At 34.7% G+C, this 10,382-nt stretch overlaps 2 protein-coding genes across 2 annotated transcripts in view; one reads left to right on the top strand and one right to left on the bottom strand.

Moving 5' to 3' along the window:
• LOC107750011 (josephin-2-like) overlaps positions 1-2,194 on the top strand; it is a 4,899-nt gene extending 2,705 nt beyond the window's left edge. The window contains exon 5 of the mRNA XM_016565256.1: positions 1,361-2,194. Within this exon, the coding sequence (XP_016420742.1) occupies positions 1,361-1,472 (112 nt within the window). The 3' untranslated portion in view covers positions 1,473-2,194. The remainder of the gene's footprint in view (positions 1-1,360) is intronic.
• Positions 2,195-4,187: 1,993 nt separating this feature from the next.
• LOC107750018 (protein tweety homolog 1-like) overlaps positions 4,188-10,382 on the bottom strand; it is a 25,261-nt gene continuing 19,066 nt past the window's right edge. The window contains exons 10-15 of the mRNA XM_016565268.1: positions 9,389-9,481; positions 9,167-9,259; positions 8,911-9,050; positions 7,297-7,333; positions 5,890-6,114; positions 4,188-4,748 (exon numbers count right to left, since the gene is read on the bottom strand). Of these exons, the coding sequence (XP_016420754.1) occupies positions 4,665-4,748; positions 5,890-6,114; positions 7,297-7,333; positions 8,911-9,050; positions 9,167-9,259; positions 9,389-9,481 (672 nt within the window). The 3' untranslated portion in view covers positions 4,188-4,664. The remainder of the gene's footprint in view (positions 4,749-5,889; positions 6,115-7,296; positions 7,334-8,910; positions 9,051-9,166; positions 9,260-9,388; positions 9,482-10,382) is intronic.

Below are 10,382 nucleotides of genomic sequence, written 5' to 3'. Positions count from 1 at the left end.
AAACACACAGCGCCTTCACGACATGGCGGCGGCAACAACAATACTACAACGTGAATAAAAGTTACGCCTTCTTTCTTTGTGTGAACATTTGGGTGGCGTTATGCAAATCTTCCCAGATAGTGACGTAGGTATGTGGGGTGTGTTAGAACGAGCCGTTTTAGGTAGGCGTGGTTGACTCTTAACTTTTATAAAGAATATCTCTTTGGATTTGAGACTTTAGTCTTTGCAACTTTACAGATCTTCTTTATGCACCAAGAGCTTGTAACACTCCAAAGAGAAAGGAAAAATTGAAATCGCATCATATGACCCCTTTAATGAAAACTGTAACACTATATAATAATTCCAAAATAACATTAGTGTAAAACTGTTTATTCAGTGAAAGATTCATCAGATGGATTAAATGATTACTTATGAGTTTGTCTTTTTAAAGGAGACATATTATGCCACTTTTTACAATATGTAATATAAGTCTCTGGTGTCCCCAGAATGTGTCTGTGAAGTTTCAGCTCAAAAATACTCCACAGATCATTTATTATATCATTTTGAAAATGCCTATTTTGAGTGGAAGCAAAAACACGGGCCTGGCTCTTTAAATGCAAATGAGCTGCTGCTCCCCGCCCCCTTTTCCAGAATAGAGCTGTGCCATTACAGCTCGTACCTGCTAAAAACATCTGTTTTGGTTCTGATTATCACGTGTATCGCGCTGAAATCATGCGTTTTAAACCATATGAGTTGAAACTTTACAGATTAAGGGGTGGTAATATTATAATGAGATCCCTTTGCCACGTCACCAAGGGAGCGAAATCAGACGCACTCGTTTTCTCAGACACTTGCAGAAAAAGGATTACCAAAACAAAGTTACTGGGTTAATCTTTTTCACGTTTCCTTGGTTGGTAGATGCACTGGGGACCCGATTATAGCACTTAAAACCTGGAAAAGTCAAGATTTTCATGATATGCCTTTAAATGATTCATTACAATTCATAAAAACTGTGTCTTTTGCTCTTGAATTGGTCAGCTTAGGTTGCGCTGTATGATTCTGATTCACTAAAAAAAGAACCAGCTCATAAGAATCATTTATTCATGAATCAGACTATACTAGATTTGCTGTATTTTTTAAGGCTCACTTAAAAAGTGATTTGTTCATAATTACTAATAAAACCATGTTTCAACATAACCTTACTTTTTTATAGACCCTGATAAATACAAATTAAACTTGCTTAACTAACGTAAGCTAAAATGATTTTAACATGAGAAATTCAATAACTGGTTTTGAGACACTTGTGTGCAATTATTAGTGAATGAAACCCAATAGATCATGATCTTTGTTTTTATTGATTCTTCATTCTTCCTCCTCCCAGGTCATTTCTCACTGAGCAGCTTTCTCAGGATGTTGCAGAAATGCTCCTTGTCGTCCAAAAGGAAGTAGACGACGATGGGACGTGGCTGAAAGCAGACGACACCAGGAAGTGATGAAACTGAACATTCTCTCTCTCTTTCTCTCTCAATGTGGAGTAATGGCAGAGAAAAAGAGAAACACTGGAGCGCCGAGAAGCTTTATGGAGAGCAGCACTACAGGAAGATGCTCGCATTCATCCACACGAAGGGAAGTCCGAGAGAATGATCTAGTGTTGCCTCATATGAAGGAGCCGTTTATCTGAAGTCACACTGGCTGTGCTTGTGGGAGACACTACTATAGCTGTGCCAGCCGCGTCACTCTCCTCTTTTCTCTCTTTCTCTCCTCTCAGGAACTACCATCTCTCACTTTATCTCTATCTATGCACTCCACTGCTGAAGTAGATCAAAGATTTGTGTGTCTTTGTTACAACTATGCACAGAAATGGTACTTTAGAGTTCAAGTATGTATGGTTCATTGCCTTTAGACGTCAGTTTAGATCGTACTATGCATAAACAAAGGAGATAAGAGATTGTAGCTCTCTCTCATGCTCATTTCCTTTTACTTTTTCAAGCTCTCTTGCAAACTGCCTCATTTACATCGACTCAGTGAAAACCACCAAATGGAGGGAAACTGAATAAATTTGATTTATTTATTTGAATTTCTACTTGGACTGTTCTTGCTCACGCAGTGCTTGCGGAAGAGCTGTTTGAAATTGTCATTATGACTACAAATGTTGTTTTGTTTCTGTTTGATTACTAATGTTTGTTGATTAATGTTCTGTTGTCAAATGGGGACATAATTACTGATTATAATGACTTATACTGTCTTTTTACGCGTTGCGTTGCATCGCGCCGCGTAAACATAAAACTCTGTCTGCATTTGTGATCGGAGAAATGACAAACAACAAGTGCTACTCTACTGCCCAAAACTCGCGTTTGAATCATCAGTGGCAACGTAAAACACAGCGGTCTAGCGTGAGGGGAAGCCCCGGCTTAGCCTGCACTGAGGCCTGGATAGAGTGAGCTGAGGCGGGCTGGACTCCGCTTCGTCCACGATGAAAGTTGATGTATTCCCTCAGCGACCAGCACAGATCAGCTCTAGGCATGACGAAGCGGATATCGTCCTCTTTTGGAAGACCAAACAAAGTAGTTTCGCTTTCACAACGAAGCACACAGCATCTTCAGGACATGGCTGCAGCGTCAACAATACTACAGTGAGAATAAAAGTTACGCCTTCTTTCTTTGCGTGAACATTTGGGCAGCGTTATGCAAATCTTCCCAGATCGTGACGTAGGTATGTGGGGGCATGTTAGAACGAGCCGTTTTAGGTAGGCGTGGTTAACTCTTAACTTTTATAAAGAATATCTCTTTGGTTTTGAGACTTTAGTGTTTGCAACTTTACAGATCTTCTTTATGCACCAAGAGCTTGTAACACTCCAAAGAGAAAGGAAAAATTGAAATCGCATCATATGACCCCTTTAATCAAGTCCGTGAATCAGTCAATTGAATTTGCAAAAAGGGTCATATTAAATGCAGAGCAGGGTCTGATGACTTTGGGCAAGTATGCCACAAAAAGTGCCCAAAATTAATAAAATAAATGTGGGATTTAATTAAATTCTTTTAATTCTGTTTTTTTAATTTTTTTAAATCTAATTTCCTAGGCCTAATTATGAGCTAAGTGCCCCTGTAGACACTATACTGCACTATAGCTGTCAGATATCTACTGTATTGTGGTTGAATTTGTGGGAAAAATGGAAGTGTTTTAGTGGGGGGGGGGAAAAAAAGAATATATATATATATATATACTGTACATACATGAATGTGAAGCTGTATAATCTAAAAAAGGGACTGGATAACAGTTCTATTTTATTATTATCAGTATTTATTCATTTTTGAGCTTGTTTTATTTTTATAGTCAGATTTCAGTTTAGGTTTTAGTAATTATTTTAATAATAATATTTAATATTTTTTATTTTTTGTTTTTTTATCTTTTAGTTTTAATAATTTATGTACTTAAAATTTTTTTTTTATTTCAGTTGCCAAGTCAACATTTTGTAATATTAATTTTTTTTGTCAGATTTGTGTCCATTAATAATAGTTTTAGTTAACATTAACAACCCTTCTGCATAAATCTTTACTGAATTTTATAGGTAAAAGCTGTAATTGTGAAAATTTGTTTCAATTAATTGATTCAGTACTGGGCATACATAGAATAACATGCTGTGCTTCATATAGTTAGACAGGTCAAATAGTTTAAATAATATTGAATGTATAATTTAAATCATATTATTTAATATAATAAGTAATTAAAAACAACATTTTATAGTGGAAAATCTTTCTCACCTATTGCAGGTAATAACCAGGTATAGGTTTATTTAGCAGGATGCTTGTAGTGTTTTGCATCAGCAGCTGTAAAGACATAAAAACATTTTCAGACATTCCACTTTTGTTACTGTATTTTTATTTCATTTATATTAGACTCTGTAGTGAAAAAGGATGCCATTCAAAAGGAGCATAGAAACTCATTTTTTAAGGATTAACAACAGGTTGATAGCCAAGAGAAGGGACCAATGCAATTTCAAATGTATACATATATATATATATATATATATATATATATATATATAGACGGTATATACTGAACATGTCATGAGAACCTCTGACACACAGACACAGATGGTGTTTGCAAGATGTCCCGATGATTATTGCTGCTTACATTGTGGCCATTGCATTGCAAATGGCAAAACGCAGTTGTATTGCTCAGAGCCAGCAGAGGAAACGGACATAAATAATCATATTGTATCAGAGGGCATACAAGGTAATACAGAATTGCCACTTATAAAATAGGGTCCTGTCAAATATTTAAAAAAAAAGAAAGAAAGGTTAAGAAAAAACTGCATAATCATACAAAGAAATTGTGCCATCGCCACTACGTATCTGTGACTACATGTAACAATATAAAAACTCCAAAATAAAGTGGTTATACATTTAAAAATAGACCACTACTGTACCGTCAATACCATCTTGTTTCCACCAGCTATGTACAGCATGACACTAGAGGGAGAGGAAGTGATAGGATCGGACGACTATATATGACGCACACGGCTTTTTCTGTCTGTTACACCCAAATGACTCAATGGTACTGACGTTACACACAGATATTTAACATCTAGAGTTTTAAATTAGTCTCTCGTCTCATAAAGTGTCCATCCATATGAAAACTAAACCTTGCTCTATATCTTTCTTTTCTACTGTACAGAAAAATAATTAGTGTGAGTACAGGTTTCTTGAATGGGACGGGTTGGAGTGTGATTGACTGCCGCCGTAGCCAGTCAGCATGCTGGGAGAGTACTGTACTTTCAGAAAACCGCACGGAAGAGGAGTCCGAAGAGGAGCCGGATCCGCGAGTGGAGGAGAGAATAAAGGAAAGAAAAAAGTATATATTCATTTAAAGATTAAATCATAAGTGCATACTTATATACATTTAAAAAATCGTATGTATCCTACCGTTGTCCTCTCGCAATATATATTTATACCCTTTACTAAGCTCCGCCCCCTTAGTTACTGCAAGCTTTTCAGAATGTCCCATTGGAATGAACTGGAGACTTTTTTTTAAGGTAAAATGTGTTAAAGGGATTACAATTAAATGGATATTGTTTCTACATGAAATATGACAATGCTATTTAAAAAAAATATATTTTTATATAAAATATGAAAATATATTATGTCCTAACATATACTACTGTTGAAAAGTTTAGGGTCAATACGTTTTTTGTTTTTGTTTTTTTTTTATAAATAATACTTTTATAGGAAGGATGCATTACATTGATTAAAAATGACAGTAGACATATGAAAAATGTATAATGTTATGAAATATTTATATTTAAAATAAATGATGTTCTCTTGAACTTTTTATTCATTAAATAATCCTGAAAAGATGTATTATGGTTTTGACAAAAATATTAAGTAGCACATCTGTTTTCAACATAGTTAATAACAAGAAATGTTTCTTGAGCACTAAATCAGCATATTAGAATGATTTGTGAAGGATCATGTGACACTGAAGACTGGAGTAATGATGCTGAAGATTCAGCTTTGCATCACAGGAATAAATTATATTAAAATTGATCATTGTAATAATATTTCAACATATTACAGTCTTACTGTATTTTTTTTGATCAAATAAATGCAGCCTTGGTGAGCATAAGAGACAAAAAAAAAAAAATTTTACCAACCCAAAACTTTTGCACAGTAGTGAACACATTCCACTAAACATCATCTAAACAAATAGGACTTCTATAGGATTATATTAAAAAATAGCAAAAGTTTGTCTGATAACATGGTGGATTGCGATTGGTCAGTAACGTTTTAAGGCGGGGCTTAGCGAACGGTCATTTAGTCTGATCCGTGTGTCAGTCTGTGTGAATCTTAACACAATGAATCATGAGAATGCCACAGATCGCAGAGATGTGACAAAGACAAGGGAACTCACAGAGGGGGGTGGGGACTGCCTGTCACTCAAAGGCAGGTTCTCATAACCAGGGTTGCCATTGGAGGAAACGTTTGGAGTCCTGCATAGAGAAAGAGAGAGGCGCAGAGAGGAACCAGGAGAAGGGGACCATGGAGAGACGCAAGAATGACATGCCACACCAAAGGGACACAGGGAAGGATGAGAGCCAGGATCCAGGGTGGAAACAGGAAGAGAAAAGGTGGAAGAGAGTTAGAGAGATGTGACATTTTCACTATCAGAATCTTTAGCTCTTTTTCCAAAAGGACACAAAAATATATTTAAATTGAGGAATGAATTCAGGGAATTTGTAATATATCTAAATTTAGAATATAGAATTTAAAGCACATGGAAATGTGAATGAAGTGAGAAGAAGTGTTGATGTCAGATCTAATTTTATGAAAACAGCAAATATGATCTTTCAAAACATAATAATTGAGAGAGAGAGAGAGAGAGAAACAGGGAATGTTAAAAAGCAAGGAGAAAGAAACAGCAAGGCAGACTGCAATAGATTTGAAAGAGTGATGTAGTTTGGACAGCATGATTTTTGACAGTGGACAGAAATATGGGAGGGGGTGGGACTTTACCTATATTGTGCATCATCTCTGATTGGAGGATCTATGTCTGTCTTGCAATGACGGACAGACCGATAGACAGACACACAGACAGACAGACCTCTGGACTCATGTCTGTTTTTTGGCTAGACTGTGCTTGACATGTAGACCTGTCTGTGTGTCTGTCTGTGTGTGCATGTGTTTGTTTGTCTGTCTGTCTGTCTGTCTGTCTGTCTGTCTGTGCGCTCCATCTATCTAACACCTGCCTGTCTAGCTGTCTGTGTATGACTGGAGCTTTATGTGTTTGCCTGCGTATGCATGACACTTGTTTCTGCATGTTTATGTATATGAGCCTATAAATGTGTTTTATGTTTTATATTAAGTGCAACCTTGATGCACAGCTACTCAAGAAAAGAACAAGAATCTGTGAATTTCTAATACCTAAACTTATAAGGAAGACTAGAAGTGCCACTTAAAAAAGAAATGTCATCAATTTATGAATTAAAAAATAAAAAATGTACAAAACTGACAAATAACATACATATTTTATATTGTTTATTTAATGTTTAAAAATGTACACTACCATTCCAGTTGTGCTGCTTCATATTTTTGTGGAAACCATGATGCATTTTTTATCAGGATTCTTTAATGAATGGTACAAAACAAAATAACACTCCAAAGAGAAAGGAAAAATTGAAATCGCATCACATGACCCCTTTAAAGAAGTCTCAACGATAAATGCTGCATTTATTTGACCAAACATACAGTAAAAACAGTAATATCGTGAATTATTAATCTTTTTCTATTTAAAAATATAAGTTAAAATGTAATTTATTACAAGTTCGCTGTCGGAGTCCTCGTATTCCTCTGAATCGCTATGCCATCCAATGAGAATTATGCAACAAAGAAAGTGAAAAATACGTCATGAAATAAGTATACGTTTGATCTGCTATATGTTATGTGCAAAACAAAGGCTTTAAAGACATTTATTGAAAAATCTCTCTTAACTATATACATGTAGATATTGTCATGAAATCAAATAATCCCAGTCTAGAAGTAATCCTTTAATCTGTCTCGCTCCTCTTTGCCATTTCAGTAATCTATGCATCTGCTATCTAAATGGAGTTTGTGCTCTGAACACAATTTTGCTGCAACTAAGCACTGCAGCTACCTCTGATACTTAAAAATACAAATTGGATTTGCCAGCATCAGACACTTGGAGGGAGTGTACCAAGTCGGGCTGAAACAATAGTAAGTGACTGAGCTTTCTAAACTAATGGTTATAGTGACATTAATACCATATCCAGATAAAAGGAGTGAAGTGCTTTTAAGCACTAATGCCCTTAAGTTGAGATCATATTTCTCTCATCTGTGCATTGCTGATGAGTGCGGTTGTCAGTGTTTACTCTGTTACCACAGGCCCATTTATGACAAACTGTAGTGGAGTTGAGTCGACCCAGACCGAGCAGCCCACCTCCATTAACATCCGGCTGCTTTTGTTGTTGAGGATGGAATTATTTGCATTAAAAATCAGAAATTTTCAGGTTCCCAGTGAGCATCTTATTATTCATGTTAGAGATACATCCTAGATAGCAATTTGATATATATTAAGATGACATTGCCTTGTCTTGGGTATTTCCCTGTGTATAAAAAAAATAAGCATTTAAAGCCATATGCACATTCTGCAATCAGAAATAAGTGGAGAGCAAAAGTCTGAGACCACATAAAAAATTTGCTGTTCAAAAAAAAAACTTTAGGATATTCAAAAAATAAAAAAAATTATATATATATATATATGATTAAAATAAATCAATAAAGAATTTAAAAATAAACAAAATAGAAACACTTAGTAAAAAAATTAAATAAAAAAACAATAATAATTATTATTATTCAAATAATAAAAGTTAAATTAAAATAAATAAATAAATAATTTAAAAATAAACAAAATAAAACACAAAAAAACTATAATAAACAAACAAAAAAAATGTATTATATATTTTTTTCTGAATTTATTACAAAATAATATATATTTTATTTGTTTACCTGCATGTCATGTGACCAATAACTGACATCAGAGAACCACGAACATGCAAATGTGTGTACAATATTAATTTAAAATCTCATCCCAAGTAATCCCTGCATTAAAGAAAAAAGTTGAAAATACCAAATACTGAAAAAGAATGTTTACAGAATTGCAAACGATGTAAATGTAATTTGTTTTAAATATTTTATATTTATATATATTTTTTTTAATAATAAATAAATACATAATTACCACATGATATATAAATTATATAATATGATATAATAATATTTAAACCAAAAGCAACACTACTTTTTATGCACCTCATTCATCTTAACAAATCAGAATAACTAACACCATGAATATTGTGCCATGAAAACAACAGCAGATGGGATGTTGGACGGGGTGGAGGGATGAAGTTCACCTCACCTGTGGAAACTCCTCCAGGCTCCAGGGAGGGAGCAAAGAATAGCTGTGAACGTCAAAGCCGAGAGAAACGAGTACAGCGAAAGATAGAGCAACCCCTCCATCCCATCATAGCACAGGCCTTTCAGAGAGTCCACATAATCCTGAGAGAGTGACGTGAAAACAGTAGTAGATTGAGACAGTTTGCTCATCAAGCTCAACTGCAGTATTACTCTCACTCGCAGTCAGGCTGAGCTGGAAAACAGGTTGCTATGGTTACCTTGTTCAGCCCTCGACAGTTGAGAAGTGCGACCAGCTGGTGGAAGTTGCCCTCAGTGGCGTTGAGGATCTGCTGCACCTCCCTGAGTGACTTCTAAAAGGGAAATAACACAGTAGCTAAGCAGCATGTTGCATCCACTTTACTGTACGGCTGCTATTGATCTTTCCTGTCAGTGAAGGACACAGTGTGGTATTGATGGCAATGGAAGCAGTGTTAACATACCTCTGCCTTTGGAAAGCGTGGGAGGGCGTCTCTCTCTAGACTGGAAAGGTGAGAGTGGATGCTGGAAAGCGCTCTCTGGGACTGGGTCAGTATCTTATGCCAGTTCAACAAACAGAATTTTGCTGATTTAACTGAATTTCACAGGCTAAAAACTGTAATTGGATTTTTAATTCCCCACAAGGCCTGTTTCATACCAAGGGTATTATAATTCACCAAAACTATAAAAAAACATTTCTAACATTACTTTCATTACTTGATTACTTGAAATACAATAAATGTTAACTATACCACTAAATGTTAATAACCAAATGTTAATATATAAATAAATGTAAATACAGTATATATATATATTTTTTCAGCTAACTGGCAAGGCAACATTTCCCATTTTCATTTAGTTTCACTTTTTTTATGTACTAAAATAACTAATAACTAATAAATGAGGAAATTAATAAAAAAGACATTATATTACATTGTCAAATTAAAATGACAAAAACAGAACAAAATTACTAACGAAGCGGAGTCCAGCCCGGGGTCGTCACATGTGGTTGCCGCAAGTCCGCCCGCCGTCGCTCACTCAAGCCGCCGGCCACCCCAAATGTTAATATATAAATAAATGTAAATACAGTATATATATATATTTTTTCAGCTAACTGGCAAGGCAACATTTCCCATTTTCATTTAGTTTCACTTTTTTTATGTACTAAAATAACTAATAACTAATAAATGAGGAAATTAATAAAAAAGACATTATATTACATTGTCAAATTAAAATGACAAAAACAGAACAAAATTACTAAAACTTTATATTAAAAATTATAATAATTAAAATAATATTAATAATATATAAAAATCTAATAAAATAATCATATAAAAATCTAATTCAAAATATTAACCACAGTATATAAATGATACTAAAATAACATTGTTTCACACTGCATGCATTTAAAGGGGTCATATGATGCGATTTAAATTTTTCCTTTCTCTTTGGAGTGTT

Source organism: Sinocyclocheilus rhinocerous, unplaced genomic scaffold (genome assembly GCF_001515625.1).
Source record: "Sinocyclocheilus rhinocerous isolate Xijiao unplaced genomic scaffold, SAMN03320098_v1.1 scaffold5198, whole genome shotgun sequence".
Lineage (NCBI taxonomy): Eukaryota > Metazoa > Chordata > Actinopteri > Cypriniformes > Cyprinidae > Sinocyclocheilus > Sinocyclocheilus rhinocerous.
The sequence above is the reverse complement of the archived record's forward strand: the minus strand, read 5'-3'. Positions and strand labels throughout refer to the sequence as shown.